The sequence below is a fragment of the Castanea sativa genome, chromosome 3 (assembly GCF_040712315.1).
Source record: "Castanea sativa cultivar Marrone di Chiusa Pesio chromosome 3, ASM4071231v1".
Classification (NCBI taxonomy): Eukaryota; Viridiplantae; Streptophyta; class Magnoliopsida; order Fagales; family Fagaceae; genus Castanea; species Castanea sativa.
The window spans coordinates 40,522,947-40,540,332 of NC_134015.1; the positions used below are offsets into that span (position 1 = coordinate 40,522,947).

A 17,386-nucleotide genomic window follows, 5' to 3' on the forward strand; every position below is an offset into this window, starting at 1 on the left:
GTTCTCTAAGACATGAACAACCGCGTACACTTCTCTTTTCCTGCTTATAGGCTACTATCATTTGTCACGAATCATGCTCATATTATTTTACCCTCTTAATTGTACTTCTCATTAACTAATTAGAAATCTCAAAAACTTTTGGCAATTTGATGGAATCAAGCATCATGCTTGGTTGCAGTGGCTGATTAAGATATTATGGAAATGCAAATTTCAATTTTTCAAGCTCAGCACTACAACATTATTTTTTATGTACATTATGAATATTCTATTACCACTAATAGTTTTGTAATTCAATTAATTGACATCTTCTAATATTTTCAATAGAAACATCAAAAATTCAAATCCTTCCCTCTTCGTTGTAATTATTGAATTATCAAAAAATGAAAGAGAACAATCTCCCACCACTCCGAAAGATAAAAAGAATAAAAAAAAATTGAAAAGTCCAGCAACAATACACACTCTAAAGCAACTAAATTCATTATGAGCAAAAAATTTATGAAAAGTGGCTCCATCGGCATCCGGTGTGCCATTTCCCATTTGCAAAAAAAAAAAAATCATCATAACAAGGCTACTCTTACTTTTTATTCTCTCTCCTCTCACACCTCTCTCTTGGACCTCTCTCCTCTCTCTAATCGAGTTGTGGTGGTGGATCGTTAATCAAGTTGTGGTAGTTGAGTTAATCAAGTTGTGGTAGTTGAGTTGATGTTGTGGTTTGGGTGGGTTCTGATCTTGTGATGGGTTGTTGCAGATTATAGGGGTGGCGTTGGTGCTGGTTTTTTTTTTTTTTTTAATTTGCATTAAGAGTTATTTTAATGTGTTGTATGGCAAAATAGAAAATGAAATATAAAGCAAATTATGAAATAATGTGTTAAGGTGGCTAAAAAAAGCTTCTTTTTTTTGAAAAAGCAAAAATGGTATTTTGGTGTGCTAAATGAGCTTCTTTTTTCTTTTTTTTTTGAACTCCGGATGCTAATGCTAAGTGGCAATTCTATGTCAAGAGTTCAATATTTTTTTTAAAATAAAACATTATTCTACATGCTAGAGAACATTTAAAAAATAACTAGTTCAGTAAATTTAAGTATTAAACTGTGAGGGCGTAAAGAGAAGACAAATTATCAGCGCATGACCTGCACGTGACACATCTATGCAAAAGAGAGAGAAGATATTTCCGTCCTTGCGTCTTTTATCCTGTTGATGCCAATAACATTACCTATATAGCCTTATGAAGCCAAAGCTGACTTAAAAAATCACACATTCAAGTGTATGAATGAAAAACAAATAGCTTAAGATAATCTGCCTAAATAGCCAAAATTGAAAAGAGAACAACAATAATATATTTGCCTAACCAAATCAGCAAAGGAACATTATTAGTCAAAATCAGCATGTGGATAGCATAGCACATGCTACTAAATTTACTACATCTCCAGAATGGTGAATTTGTCAGCCCAAATTTTGGTGAATCTATCAGAACAAATTTGAACCTTAAGTAGTCTTGAATATGGAGCAGGTAAAAGGCCTATCTTGGAGCAGGCGGAGGAACGTGGGATTTTGCCATACCCACCCACGCAACAATTCCAACTGCTAGTATAATCCATCCAAATATGTCATATTTGAGATCACTGCTCTTCTTCTTCTTCTTGGAAGTCTGGAAAAACAACAATAATTTAATAGCAAGCTCTAAGAAAAATGAAGTGAAGCATATCTGCACCTATAAAGAACTTCTCCCGACAATGGATGGTATATTGGGGAATGATGCAACAACAACACACATGCCCATGCATGTCTAGAGCAATTCAGACAAATCACAATTAAGTTCAATGTAATGTAAAACAAGTGAATTATGCCTTTATTTATAAGAATTATCAAATGTTTCCTTTCATCATTGTTTTACTTCTATCATTTTTCCACAAATAGAAACGAATGTCACTGTGCTTAAATCATGGAGACACTCCACACAATAAAAACATACAAAACAAATATGCATTCATAGATTATATGTAATGTAATATCCAAACACATAATGTAAACATGACAGGATATTAGCAGTAACCAAGACCCGTTACGAATTTCAACTCAGGCCAGAACCGAACTTCGTTATTATCCAAATGCTATCCGAAACAATACATCTTTCAGATTCCAAAAATTGACAACCAAGCAAATCCAATAAATTATTCACAATTCATATAAAATAGTGGCTTCACTGCTTCCCGATTATGCAACTGCATGAGTATATTTGTAGTATATGAAGCTGGAAAATTTCCAATAGGTGAGAGAAGAAGGGAAAATAATCTAGTGAGAAGGTTTCATGACACCACCATCATAGCATGTGGGACCCACACATCTCAAGAAGGTGAAAGGGAGTTTTTAAGATTGTTCATTATGTGCAGCAAAGCATTTAACTGATTAAGAAGTATGGTTGAAATCAAGCGATGGCCTAAAGAACACAAAATTAATGAGAAGGATTTCATGAAGCCCAACCAAACAATTGATACAGGAACACCCCAATTCAGATCAGACCCAACCACAACTGGTTTAAAAAATCCAATCGGGATCTGTTACAAATTCAATAAAAGATGTGTTATGATAATTAGAAGATATTACCCAAATCTGGGAATTTATTGCGAAAATACCATTTTGGGGTCAATCAATTTGGTCCCTACATTTTGAGAGCATTAAATTTGGCCCTGTTATTTTTAACTTGCAGTCAATTTGGCCTCTAAGAGCATTCACATCAAGAATGCTAAAAACTTAAAAAAGCCATTTTCACAACTCATCCCACAAAACAAACACTACATCAATGCTATAATTAAATTTTTTAGCAACTTAGCAACAGTAAACTGTCATTTTTGACAGTCTACTGTAGCTCAAAACTTATAAAAAAAATTAATAATATTTTATTACTCTTCAAATAAAATATCATTTCTCTCTCTCACTATCCTCTCTCTTTTCTTCTTTCTTTCACCGGCTCTCACTTTTCTTCTTTCTTTTTCTTCCACTGGGGACTGTCTTTTCTTCTCTCTTTCACCAGCCTCTCTCTCCCTCTCTCCGTCAGCTTTTTTTTTTTTTTTTGAGAAGTTCTCTCCATCGGTTTATGGTGGTTGATGGTGTGTGGGTATGGTTTGTGGTGAACCAGTGGTGGTTGATGATAGGTGGGTATGAAGTTTTATGGGGTTTTTTTTTTTTGGGGTTTGTGATTTGGTTTTGGGTTTGTTTTTGTTTGTGATTTTTGTGGTTGGGGGTTGAGGTTGTGGGTAGTGGTGGCAGTGGCAGTGGCAGTGGGTGTGGGTTTGAGTTTGATTTGTGTTTGAATTTGTGATTTGATTTTGGTTTTGGGTTTGTTTTTGTTTGTGATTTTGGTGGTTTGTTGTGGGTGGTGGTGGTTGTGGCAGTGGGTGTGGGTGTGGGCGTGGGTGTAGGCAGTGGTGGCCAGTGGCAGTGGGTTGGGTTTTGCAGTAGGTTTCAGTGTGGGCAATGGAACTGTGGAAGAGATGAGATTGAGAATAGGAAAGAATTACAAAAATAATAAAGAAATAATATTTAATGAAGTGGTAAAAAAATATAAAACATTTGATGTTGGGTATATTATAAAGTGGGGTGTTAAAATAAATAAAGTAGTGTTTTGAGTTGCAAAAAGCTATATTTTTTAGCGTTCTTGATGTGAATGCTCTAACGTTAAATCATTAATAGAAAAAGCTTATGTGACAAACAATGTGCACTGTTGGCACACTTAAAGCTTATGTGACAACTAAAATAATAATAATAATAATAATAATAATAATAAATGCCACATCAGCATATGAATAAATTTTTTATCATCAATTTTAAAGGAAAAAGATAAAATTATGAATTTAGATCTGGCTTGAACATGAACCCAGAACCCAGAAAAATCTAATCCAAATCAACCCCTCCACAAATCTCAACTCTTCAATTCACATAGAAAACTGATGCCTAAATGGGGAAGAAGACGAAGGTGAGGGAGGGGGAGTTCATAAATTGTTCATTATGTGCAGCGAAGCATTTGACTGATTAAGAAGTAACGTTGAAACCAAGCAATGGCCTAAAGAACACAAAATTAATGAGGAGGATTTCATGAAGCCGAACCAAACAATTGTTACAGGAACACCCCAATTCAGACCAGACCCAACGACAACCAGTTAAAAAAATCCAATCGGGATCTGTTACAAATTCAATACAAGATGTATTATGATATATTAGATCTACCAAGATATTAGACAAATCTGGGAATTTATTGTTCCAATCTCAGGCTATCTTACTGTGAGGATACTTTCCCAATTAATCGGATTTATCCGCTTTGGGGAGCCAGTCCCTCACGGTTTATCGGCTCAAGCGACGAGAGCACGTACAGATCTTCACCCTCTGGGGGCTTTACACCGCAGTCCCACATCGGCAAGAGTTCCCTCCCACACATGGTTTATAAGCTTCTGGAGCAACCATGTGTGCACCACCACCCTCTGGTTTAAAGCCCCCAGAGGGTGAAGATCCGTACGTGCTCTCGTCGCTTGAGCCGATAAACCGTGAGGAACTGGCTCCCCAAAGCGGATAAATCCGATTAATTGGGGAAGTATCCTCACACTTACAATAATAAGCTCTAGCTAAAATGAGACATCCTCCTCGACAATAATGGGATAAACAGTCAGGTCAAGGGTCTAAGACGCAGCACATAACTTACCAGTAAAAAAAATCTTAAGCTTTCGTACATTTTTCACATTGAATAGCTGAGACATTTGAAACTTTTTTTTTTTTTTTGGTTGATAAATGCTGAGACAGTTGAAACATGAGTCCCTAAGCAGGGCTGAAAACAATGAGCAAGCTAAAAGGACAATTGTGTAAAAGAGCAATCTAAAGCACCATAAAGTTGTTAGTCCAAACTAAAACTGCAGTACTGTGCACATGATATTGAAACACTATCATCAAATCTTTACAAAAATAGAAAACACAAAAAAAAAAAGAGTGACTTTTGCAGTTTCAGAGAGATGTGATGTTATTAAAAAAACTGAAGACATTGGTCAAGAATCTGTTAAGCCCTGAAAAACATAGCATTGTCACTTCAACTATGACAGAAGCTCAAAGAACTCCAACCAAGTAAACAGGTTCTTTGCATCACAGATTATAGAAGCTTCTTAGATAAAGCGCTACTCCTTCAAAGTAATATTTAGAAAATAATAACAGTAAAGTAATAATTTGATAATCTAACCTTTTCATTAGAAGAAGCAGATGGCCCACCACCCAGTGTCTGTTGAACAAGACCATGCTTGTGGATCTCCATGTGCAAATCAGTCGCCTAAGAAGAAACAGTAAACAATGGAATCAAATTAGTTAGATAAAAAACTATCAAACTAATTACTCCTCCATCCATTATTATTAGTCATCTATTCCATTTTGGGACATTCCAAAAATATGGTCCTCTTTAAAATTTTAATGGGTGCAATATTAATAACTCTCCTGACTTATCCTTTTACTTTCTTTGAAATTCAATACCTCTTTTTCATTAACTTCATTTGAGTTTAAATTAAGAAGAGAAGTATTAAAAACTTTTACTTTTTATTTGAAAGACAATCCGTTGAACAATATTCCCTTAACAAGAGAGATTTCTAAACAAGACACTTATGCACAACCTAATCAATCCTATGAGCTCAAGCCCAGTTCAACATATAGTGCAGGCTGCTCTGTCCTTCTTAGATTGGGTCTCATTTCTATGTATAACTAGATATGTTGCAGGCTGCTCTGTCCTTCTTAGATATGGTCTCCTTTCTATGTATAATTAGCTAAGTCACCATTCACCAATAAAAGAGATTAGTTATTTTGCAAGGTGCATTTATGGTTGTGGGTATTGTCACTAAACCAGTGTATACTTCTTGCACCTTTACCACCAAAATGCTTCTCGTTTTGAAATCTCATCACAATCTCAATCCCAACCATACCCCAATTATATCTGTCCCAGACTACAGCCCTAAAACAAATGACACAAAAGTAATATTTATAAAATGAATAAATTTACATAGATGTTTCCCAAACATAAAAATTCCAATTAACCACTAAGCAAAGCTCGATATTAGTATATTCTCGGCCATATAACTACTAGTCTAGTACTACCATGCAACCTAATAAACCAATATATCCTCTTTTCTAGGCAATGTTCATATGATGTGAGTGACTATATGAAAGGGCAGTATAATAGGATATTATGGTTCAAGTGAGACAATAGTTAAAGCTTGAAAAATACCTTATCCGTGTTTTCCAAGGACTTCTGGTAGAGTTCATTGGATGGATTCTGCAAAAACATATGCCACAATCAAGCTTCTAAAAGAGTCTTAAACTATAAAATACAATATAATTGAACACTTAAGGAACTTAAAATTTTACCTCATCTGCTGCTTTTTGGAAATAGTCACGCGCCTTATCAAAAAAAACCTTCGCCTCATCAATGTCAGGAGTGAGAAACGCCTGAGAGGTTTGGGCATTTCCCAGGCACCACAACGCCTCATGCTTCACTGGATCAACAAGCAAAGCCTCTTCCAACTTTGAAATAGCATCTACATAATTCAATTTTTTTTTTAGAGTCAGCCCATCAAAATAGTTAGGTTTTATAAAGAAAAATTCTTTGCAACAGAGATTCCAGTTCAATCATGTATATATTTAAAATACCAGTGTTGTTTTAATTTTATAAGAAATTCAAAATACCATTAATCATATTCTTTGAATCCGCAATGTTTTGAAATTGTGATAGCTCCAGCAATGCTCCTCCCCACTTTGTTAGATTCTGCAGAGTAATTCACATAGCCAAACAGATGATGTCATAATTCACATCTTTATATATATATATATATATATATATATAACTCTAAGCATTGTTACACCACCCAATAACTTGTTATTGAATTCATATTTTGAATCCCACCATTGGGATTACATGTTCTATATGTTCTTAACATACATAATGTTATTTACCATTCGATCCATAAACTTATTTCTATGAGGTATTTAAAACTATAATAACTTGAATTTAAACAATTGATCAATGGCATTGCTATTGATCTTTGATAATCTTGAAATTTTGCAAGCATAGAGAGTCCGCAAAGATAATGTAATCCAATGTTGGATATATTAAAATTCGCACCCAATTAAAAAAATATTAAGTGGTGCAACATTGAACCCAAAATATGAATATTTAAAAAGTCATATCACTTAAACTAACAAACCATTCTAAAATTTAAGTATCCCAAATAGTTCAGAACACATACATAAAAGCTAAAACTGTGAATTAACTCCAAAAAACGGTTCAACCAACAAAAAATTAAAATTAGAGAATTAAAATGAAAGCATAATATACAAACACAGACACAAATTCACATGGTTAAATATAATGGACGTTGAAATTGAGGAATGAAACATTGAGATTAACACACACACACACACAGATACTAACATCGGCATCAAGGGGGTTCTGGGCGTAGTTAGATTCGGCAGTTTTACGAGCGTGCTCGAACAGCAAGAGGCGATCGAAGTCTTCCTGAGAGAACTCCATGTTGTACGGACTGGTAGAAGAAGAGATTGTTGTTGTGAGAGAAACTGTGTGTGTGTTGTGGACTGTGTACTATGAGCCAAGTCCTAGGGTTTGAAATAGACGACTTGTCGAATTGTTATACACTTACTTTACAGTTGTGTGCGTGTGCTGCGGGTTCTGACTCCATTTTTTGTTTTAAGGTACCCGGTCTTCTCTGCTCGCACGTGTTACATTCACTCTATGGACCCAGCCCAACTTATGTCTTGGATTAATTTTTCATGGGTTTTTTTTTTTTTAAGCTTAGGTTGGCAAAATTTTGAACATGTAACCCAACCCAATCTAACCCACAATATTGACAGTTTGAAATGTATATTTTTAATTTAACGCTCTGTTTGTTTCAATGGAAAACCTTGTGTAAAGATAGTTTTCCTTATTTTTCAATGTTTGGTAGCATAAAAAAATATGAGTCAAAGGAAAACTATCTTTGGTCAATATAAAAAGTATGGCTTATTTTTAGAGATTGTTTTCCATTAAATTTTTTTGGAAAACAATTCTATCTCACAGCAAGCTAAATAAGGGAAGTTAAGAGGTTGTTTTTCAACTTATTTAAAGTTGTTACCAAACATTGGAAAATGAGATAGTTTTATAGAAAATATTTTTTAGAAAATGACTCATTTTCTAGAAAACATCATTATTGAAACAAACAGAGCGTAATAGTTTGATTTATTTTGAATTTTTAGATGCTGTTTAATTTTTTGTTAATTTTATTTATTTTGGCATATTGAGACTTAATTTTGATAAAATAGAAATACTAAGCCCAATTAGGTAAATTGTAATCATTTATAGACCATAATTGGCTTAAAACCTTAAATGAAAATCAAAATTCTTTAATTGGACAATACTAAATGGCTCAATTAACAACTCAAGAGTTGTCATGAGTTGAGCTGGATTGGAGGTTTGTCAACTCGACAATATTAGGTTAGAATGAAAAATACCCCAAAACATAACACAACCAATGCACACCTCTACCATATTAGCTTGCTAATAGTGGGCCAAAGTTTTGAATAGGCCAATCCCAAATATAACTTGAAGTTCCACCCAAGAAGTCAATAACTACCAACCAAAATGTCTAGTTGTAAACTTGTGTTGAAATAAAACATTAATGATGATATATCATTTTTAGCAAAAAAAATTCATAACTTGTTAAAGTGATAAATTGTGATTATTATAATGTCATTCTCGTATGAATCCATCACTAAACTCATTTAATTTTGCACAATCACAATAAAACATGTTAATATTAGTGAAATTTGTTGTATTGCTAGGCTTATTGTAAATTTAATATATAACCACTTTTGGGTTCTAGCCGTACGAGAAAACACCTTTCCCTTCATCTTTTTGTTTTCCAGGTTTCCTCCATAAGTCAATAATAGTTGAATATATTATAATTTGATCTACAATAAAGGTGTACATGGTTCAATGTAGTCGGTGGGAGAACCCTTTTTTTCATCAAATCGATAAGTTTGGTTTAATAAAATTTGCAATTGTACCCCACCGTATTATAGGGTACTACCCACGATCAACTGGGTTTTTGATGGGCTCAATGCAACCAACTTAAGATCTGTTTAGGATCCACTTATTTTGCTAAAACTGAAAACTTTTTGCTAAAAGTACTGTAGATAAAAAAACCCATAAATAGTACCCAAAAGTGCAGTAGAGCCCATGAATAGTAGTAAAAAAAAACTAAATAGTAAAATAAGCTGATTTTTTAATTTAGAGCCAAGCACACGCTTAGTTATGTTAAGGCCACCAAATCGTATCTTTCTTTACAAACACCTCTATGGGTGAATCTCCTTTGTTAAGCTTAAACCTTCATGGTTGATCATCCTTGAGGTCTACCTTCCACAACCTTCTACCACTCGCCAATGGCAACAAGCTCTACTACTATAATTCCCCATTAACCACCATCGCCAGCAATGACCTTTCTCTCACTCAGTGTTAAAATGATATGTTGCTTCTATGGTCGTAGCTCTCACCTTCCTTCTTCAATTTGCTCCCTATGGTTGGGCCATTGTTCCTCTTTCTCAAGTGTTTGTGTTTGGATAGGGGTTGGGCATGGTCATTTGGGATTTTGTTGATGACATGCTTGGGTCGTTTGGAAGATGGATGTTGGGTATGTGAAGAGAGATACTACTAATAAAATAGAAATGCTCTATGGTACCCATTTTAATGGATTTGGTGTGGCATGTTTTTCGTCGAAATTTTGAAATGGGTAGGGGTGTGCAACCAGCCCACCAAAATCTACCTGATACAACCAAATCCGCTGGACTAGGTTGGTTTTTAGGGGTTGGTGGGTTGGGTTGTGAATTTTTTTCTTAAAGTGAGTTGGACGGGGTTCTAATCATAAGATTTACAAATTCTTATAACTTGACTCGATCCGCCTATATTTAATATATATTTAAAAATATACACTATACAATTTTGTTATTTATTTTTTTGCCCCGCTTCCTAAATAAAATACAAACCCTAAGTTCTCCTTATATAGTTTTGTATTTGTTTGGTGTTATGCTCATGATTAATTACTTATAAATTTGTTCTTATTTATGGTAGTGGTGTTCTAATGCTCAATTTTATAATAGTAATTTAAAAATAAAGACTGTCCAACCCATAGGCTAACCCGATCCACGTGGGTTGGGTTGGGTTGGACCCCTGTGATGGGTTGGGTTGGATATTTTTAACCCACCATAGTGGGTTTGGTTGAAAAAACCCCTTAACTTGACCTAACCTGACCCATGAACATCTCTAGAAATGGAAATTGATGACCGCACCATCTGACATTCAATTCTCCTCAAAATCATAAATCACTTGCTCATGCATCAGTGGTAGTAACTAGGAGTGGTGTGATTGGCTTAACTCCAATTAGTTTCTATAGTTTCGACTTTCAAAACTTAACTGAGTAATATATAGTAAATATTGAAGTTTTTTAAACATCGTTAAAAGAAAATTCAACTTACAAATTTAAACAAACATGCCTTATCTCAATCCTCAGGTTAAGGATAAATCTTCATTATTTTTTACAAGTTTTTGAATTAGCTCATTGCGGGGGCAAGGGGGGGGGGGGAGGTCTATGAGTGGTACTTTTGTCAAAATAGGCCCGAGGAGTGACTAGGCCGAATCCACCTTCAAACCAGGGCCAGTCCAGCCAAAATGGCCATATGTGAAGATTCCCAAAGGGAATCCCACACTCGAGGAAGTATCGTCAAAGCAATCTCATGGAAGATGAGGGAGAAGCCACCCAAATTGAGAACTAGATAACCCAAGAAAGCGAAGGTGACATATGCAGGTGAGGGGGGAAGGAAGCTTCCCTATAAAGTGACTATCACCTCTGCATTAATTGCACTGCAACAACCCACCTGGCCGCATCAATGACAAGATGACACCTGAACAATGATCATACAGCCTGTATCTCACTCAGCCATCACCTGGAAGGGAAAGATAGGACAAGTATTCAAGGAAAGATCAACAATCATATAAGTGGAAAGCCAAGATTAAAGAGAAAGCACTACAAAAGGAGGAAGATCCCTGATTAATAGGAATCAAAAGATTGTAATAGAACTCCATAATTCATAAATTGAGAAGATTGTATGAAAACACATCTCAGATTGCCCAAAGAGACCTAGATATAAAATTAATGTCCTTTTTTTTTATTTGGTAATTCTCAGCGATTCAACTTTCTTCTTTATACTATCCAAATTGTTTAGTTTAAAAATCCAAGGTGTTGGCTTGCAAACTCATCTCTATAAATAAATTGAATTAGGCCTAAGAATTAGCCTTATATTGATTTTGGGCCTATACAATTGCCACCGTCTATGGGAAGGGCCACCTTGAATTCTTACATACCGTTTGAAGTGGTTAAAAAATGGCTAATCTAGAAAGAAGAACTATGGCCCAGAGTGAAGGACAAGAATCTGTGGGGTCGGGGCACAAAAAAAATTGGGTGAATGTGGAGTCAAGGAGAGCCCAAGCACAAACCCTATCTTGTAGCAGAATCAAAGCTTCGCCTGCTCGTTTTGTTCAGAGAAGCCAGGGCCATTTCATTAAGACCCGCCCTAAGGGATCAAGAAATGGATGAACTTAAAGTTCAAGTTTGCCAATTGTGGTGACAGCTTCACCAAAGGGTGAATATAAGGGAGCATAGAAGCCGAATGCTTAGTCCGAACTCTATTTTAGGAGAAGAGCGAAGTCATAGGAGGAGAACTAGAAGCCCGCGGAAAGATATACACAGAGAGCCTTCTTTCTTTGTAAGGAGAGAAAAACACCTTGATAGGAGGAACAAAACCCCCTGAGGAATATGGGGGGCGATGCCTTGAGTAAAGCTTTGTGCTAGATATCTCATTCACCGTTCTCTAACTATATTGAAGATGCAAAGCTTCCTCATCGCTTCCCTTAACTCATCATCAAACTTATTGATTCTCAAAAAAAAAAAAAAGTTCTAACTCGTTATTGATGAAGCAGATCTAGACTTGTCTGATCTTGATCTAGATGAAGTCTTCATGACTGAGCCAAAAGTAGAAGAAGAAGATGATGTCCTTCGCCCTAAACAACCTCCACCTCCACCACCAATATTTCCTACACCACCTGTCATCCCTGATCACCACACAAGATTAACCTACTCATCAACCACAGATTCAAAACACCTGTTCACCCTTGACAACAGTCCTCCTTCAAAATGGCATGATGAGATTTTCAACATGTATTCATGGTGTACAGCAGAACTTCAAGCCCCAAACAATACAGTTGCCCAAATAATTGCCAAATTTGTAGCAAGACTCATAGGCAGACTAAGACAATGGTCGATTAACCTTTGAGAATACAGGCAAAGACAAGCAGCCCAGAGTAACACACTCGAGGATTTTTTCACGATCCTCCATAATGAATTTCTTGGTTCATTAGCCCATTACACTGAAGTAGCTAGAGATGAATTCTTATTGATGAAATGCTGTTCTTTTGAAAGAAAAGATTTGGAGAAACACTTTGACAGAATGTCCAGCAGATACTACGCCTTCAATGGCATGGATGATGTGAATTCCAAGCACACTTTCTTGAACTCATTCCCAGAACCACTTGGTGATGAAACTCTTCGCATGATGAATCTTCAAAAAATCACCTTGCAGCAAGCCTCTCTTGGAGAAATTTATCAGCATGTCCTTATTGCTTTGGAAAAACTATGCAATCAAAGAAAGTTTCTTTCGGAGATTGACAAGATCCATAGCAAGCTCAAAGACAATTGCAAAAGAAAAGATTTGCAGATTAAGTGTTACGATAAGAATTGTTCTTGCCCAACAAAGAGAAGAGATGTCTTTTGTATCTTAGCTAGTTCTTCGTCCCTTTCTTCCTTTGTATTTTCCTTGTTCTTCGTCACTTTCCCCAATAATTGGTATCAGAGCCTTGCACTCTCCATGCAAATCATCATCCACACACATACAGCTCAAAACTGCTAAGGCCTTGCAACCAGTTTCACTCTCCTTTGATTAGTATACTTGAATTATTGTCCTGATTAGTATGCTCTGTGATTAATAGTTGCCACTTATTGTGGATCCTTTGTAATAATCACATCAGAAAACGGGATTTGATAATCAAGTAGAAAACTAAGGAGTTGTACTAAAAGTGTCAAAGAATTATTTTTCCTGAGTAGTCTAGTGGACGTGAGCCTAAAAGTGGCGTTTTAGTCCTGTCAGATCTTAGGAAAATTGTTCTTCATTTTAGAAACAGTCATGGCCAGTTCTAGTTCATCATCCTCAGCAGTCACATCCTCAGCAATCACTGATACCATTACCACTTCTTGTGATCTTTCCCTTAGAAAATCTACTGCAAATAGATTAGAATATTTATATGAAATATCTCATATTCCTGAAGATAGTAAAATACCTATTACAGACTTTCCCATGGTAAATCCCTATACTGTGTTTGATAAACCCCAAAAAACTTTCAAAAAAATCCATAAAAAAATTTCTAGGTCCTTCTCAACCCTCTAATGTTAAAGAGTATGTCCAAGCTTCAAAATTTGACCAGTTTAATATTCCAGCCAGTGAGAAAGAAAATTTCATCACTCTTGCTCTTCTTAGAGAGTTTGTCATCCCATGGCAAAGAAAATGTTATACTCACCTCCATTTTGGTGCAGTAAGACTCGCACTCACTTTTCATGGAAGAAAAGGACTCCCTATAGCTTCTAGAATTGCTCTCCTTGATTCTAGATTTATGGAATATCACAATGCAGTCATAGGTACAGTCCAAACCACACTTAATGCACGAACAATCTTTGTCACCCTTTTCCCCAATTTCAACATGTCCCTCAGAGACCCACACCTTTGTGATGCTCTTAAAGTTCAAGTTCAGATTACAGGAGCCTCTCAAGTACCAGATACTTTTGCAGCCACACTTCACTATCAGCTTGCTTACAGACTCCAAAACCATGCTTTTGATGTAGCCATACCAGAGATTGCCCAGTCCAATGATGCTCTTTTGATCCAAGTTGATCCAGGCATGACGCCTATGTGTACATTTGTTCCAAGACAGTTGGATAAAGAACAGATGAAAAAACTCTTTCCAGAGAAATGGATTACAAAATATGAGATTCTCCATCAGGCATCTCAGCCAATCCAGTCCAACACTCATTTCTTCATCAAAAATCAAAATGGTGATGTTGAAGTCAGATTTATGACAACCACACCAGAAAAAGAAGAAGTGACAGTCTTTCCAACAGCTATGCTCCAGCCAGTTTCTTATGAAGGTCTTGATGGTCTTCAGATCAAAGCATTTCAAGAAAATGGAAAACCTGTCTATGAAGGAAAATCACCCACAGGCTATATATGGTGGGATGTTTGTGATTGTGAAGAATGCAGAGAAGAAGAAATATTTGAAGAAGATAAGAAAAGAAGAAAGAAGAAGTCTTCACAGCAGCTTCTTAAAGAAAGATATGAAGCAGGTGACCCAGAAGTTGACCTCCTTGGAGAACCTTCAGGAAGGTTTGATTACTATGTCCTTTACCCCAGATCTAGAAAACAAAAACCTCCATCCTTTTCCCTATGCAAAGAAAGTCATGACCAAAACCAACAAAGCCAGAAACCACCTTTGATCCCATATTACCAGAAAGTCCTTCCCCAATTACAAAAATGTCAACCCAAGTCACCCAGTCAAACCCATACACAAAAGCCTTTACCCTGTTACATGTTTGACCATGCATCACCCTCATACTCACAAAATTTTCCTCCTTTAGAAAATTTTGACCACCCACAAGTCAATGTAAAACATTTTTGGAAGATAAAAAACCCTGTTAGAACCAATTCAGATGGAAGTAAAAAACAGGTCTCATCAGCTGAAGCAGCCCTCAATTGGCAGGCAGAAAATGTTGTATCACAGAACCAAGTTCTTTCGAAGATTCTTGACAAACAACAAAAGTTGACTGAAGCGGTATCCAATACCTTTTCATCCTCAAATTCCCTCATTGAAGATTTGAAGAAGAAGATAAAGTCAATTGAACAAGAATTGGAGACAATTGTTTCTATAGTAAAAGATTTGTCTGTTTCCTTTCCACTCATCGGGCAAAAAGAAAAAGAAAAAGGCAGTTGTTGATGCAACTCCAGTCTATGGAAAACTCACAAAAGGCGGCTACCCAAGCACTTCCAATGCAAGTTTACATGCCATACCAACCTCGTCAATCACTGTATAAAGATCTGTCCATACCAGCACCCTCACCATTTTCCCCAGTTTCCCATACCAAAACCTCCAACCACTAAACATGACACATCCAGCCCAAAATCCTTTCAAACCATGTGGAATTTTTTCCAGCACAACAAACCCAATACCACCATCTCAACTAGAATCCCAACCCAGACCAAAACCTCAAAAGGAACCTCCTCCCATCAAAAAAGACAAAGAACCCTTATACCAACCACCAGATCCAACCATTGGTGCTTCCTCCAGACCTCCAGATATGAACCACTTAGTCACAAATTCAGATCCTCCAAACCCGATATCATCATTTCTCAGAACTTTAACTCTTCAAGAGCAGACAGAACCCTTTGTTCTTCTAGTTATTGATGAAGCAGATCTAGACTTGTCTGATCTTGATCTAGATGAAGTCTTCATGACTGAGCCAAAAGTAGAAGAAGAAGATGATGTCCTTCGCCCTAAACAACCTCCACCTCCACCACCAATACCAATATTTCATACACCACCTGTCATCCCTGATCACCATACAAGATTAACCTACTCATCAACCACAGATTCAAAACACCTGTTCACCCTTGATAACAGTCCTCCCTCAAAATGGCATAATGAGATTTTCAACATGTATTCATGGTGTACAGCAGAACTTCAAGCCCCAAACAATACAGTTGCCCAGATAATTGCCAAATTTGTAGCAAGACTCACAGGCAGACTAAGACAATGGTGGATTAACCTTGGAGAATACAGGCAAAGACAAGCAGCCTAGAGTAACACACTCGAGGATTTTTTCACGATCCTCCATAATGAATTTCTTGGTTCATTAGCCCATTACACTAAAGTAGCTAGAGATGAATTCTTATTGATGAAATGCTGTTCTTTTGAAAGAAAAGATTTGGAGAAACATTTTGACAGAATGTCCAGCAGATACTACGCCTTCAATGGCATGGATGATGTGAATTCCAAGCACACTTTCTTGAACTCATTCCCAGAACCACTTGGTGATGAAACTCTTCGCATGATGAATCTTCAAAAAATCACCTTGCAGCAAGCCTCCCTTGGAGAAATTTATCAACATGTCCTTATTGCTTTGGAAAAACTATGCAATCAAAGAAAGTTTCTTTCGGAGATTGAAAAGATCCATAGCAAGCTCAAAGACAATTGCAAAAGGAAAGATTTGCAGATTAAGTGTTATGATAAGAATTGTTCTTGCCCAACAAAGAGAAGAGATCATTACAAAAAGTACTCTTGGAAGAAGAAATATTCTCATCCAAAGAAGAAATTTTTCAGAAAAAAGAAATGGAAGTTTCTCAGAAGAAAGCAATTCAAAGGAAAAAATTCAAAAGTCTGTTTTGTATGTAGAAAGCCCGGTCATTTTGCAAAAAATTGTCCAAAGAAAGCAAAAGCAGCAAAGCTTTTGGAGCAAGCCCAGATTCATGCAGATGATACTCCATTCTCAGATGTTGAATCACTTTTTTCACTTGATGATGATTATTCTCCCCAAGCCTTGGCAACCATAGCTTATTCATCCTCAGAAGAAGAATCAGATTCAAGCATTACAGATGATTCAGACCCAGAAATCCAAACCATATACACATCTCAGCCTCTTATAGCCCCAATAATTGGCCCCACACCAATAGCCCAAGTTCACATCCTCCTTGATACATATTCCAGACCCATCCCAGTAATAGCTTTGTTTGATACAGGAGCAGCAGCAACAATCCTTCATCCTAAAATTTTACCAGAAAATTTTTGGTTACCCCATCATCAGATGTTCAAAGCAGCCAATGGAGAAACATTCTTGATCACCCAGAAAAGCAAACCCATTCACATTAGAATATTCCCAACCCTTACTATTAAACACCAAGTCCTTGGATCCCCTCTCACAGGTAGAGACCTCCTTATAGGATTTGACCTCCTTCACCAGATACCTAACCTCAGATGGTCCTCAAAAGGCCTCTTGCATAAACAACACCTTCTCACATGGACCCAAGTACCACATTTATTTTCACTAAACCCCTTTGATTCCTTGAAAGCCCAGATTATCAATGAATGTTGTGCAGCCACCCACTCAGAATTCCTCCTCAAAAATCCAAAACCACTATGGAAAAATCCAGCCTTTTTCATAACCCTTCC

General features: G+C 36.5%; 1 protein-coding gene across 1 annotated transcript; it reads right to left on the minus strand.

The window, feature by feature from the left end:
- Positions 1 to 1,311: 1,311 nt before the first annotated feature.
- On the minus strand, positions 1,312 to 7,692 carry LOC142628219 (mitochondrial import receptor subunit TOM20-like). Its single transcript, XM_075802278.1, has 6 exons — positions 7,448 to 7,692; positions 6,703 to 6,781; positions 6,385 to 6,554; positions 6,245 to 6,292; positions 5,216 to 5,302; positions 1,312 to 1,645 (listed from the first exon to the last, which is right to left on the minus strand). Exons 1-6 carry the CDS (start codon positions 7,544 to 7,546, stop codon positions 1,517 to 1,519), a joined length of 612 nt encoding a protein of 203 aa, XP_075658393.1. The 5' UTR covers positions 7,547 to 7,692; the 3' UTR covers positions 1,312 to 1,516.
- Between the last annotated feature and the right edge of the window lie 9,694 nt (positions 7,693 to 17,386).

Bases quoted from the DNA above. Each gene is read 5' to 3' on its own strand.
- LOC142628219 (XM_075802278.1), bottom strand. From the start codon at position 7,546: ATGGAGTTCTCTCAGGAAGACTTCGATCGCCTCTTGCTGTTCGAGCAC. The intron at 6,782-7,447 runs GTTAGTATCTGT...ATTACTCTGCAG, and splicing joins AGAACCCCCTTGATGCCGAT to AATCTAACAAAGTGGGGAGG. The intron at 6,555-6,702 runs GTATTTTGAATT...TGAATTATGTAG, and splicing joins TTCAAAGAATATGATTAATG to ATGCTATTTCAAAGTTGGAA.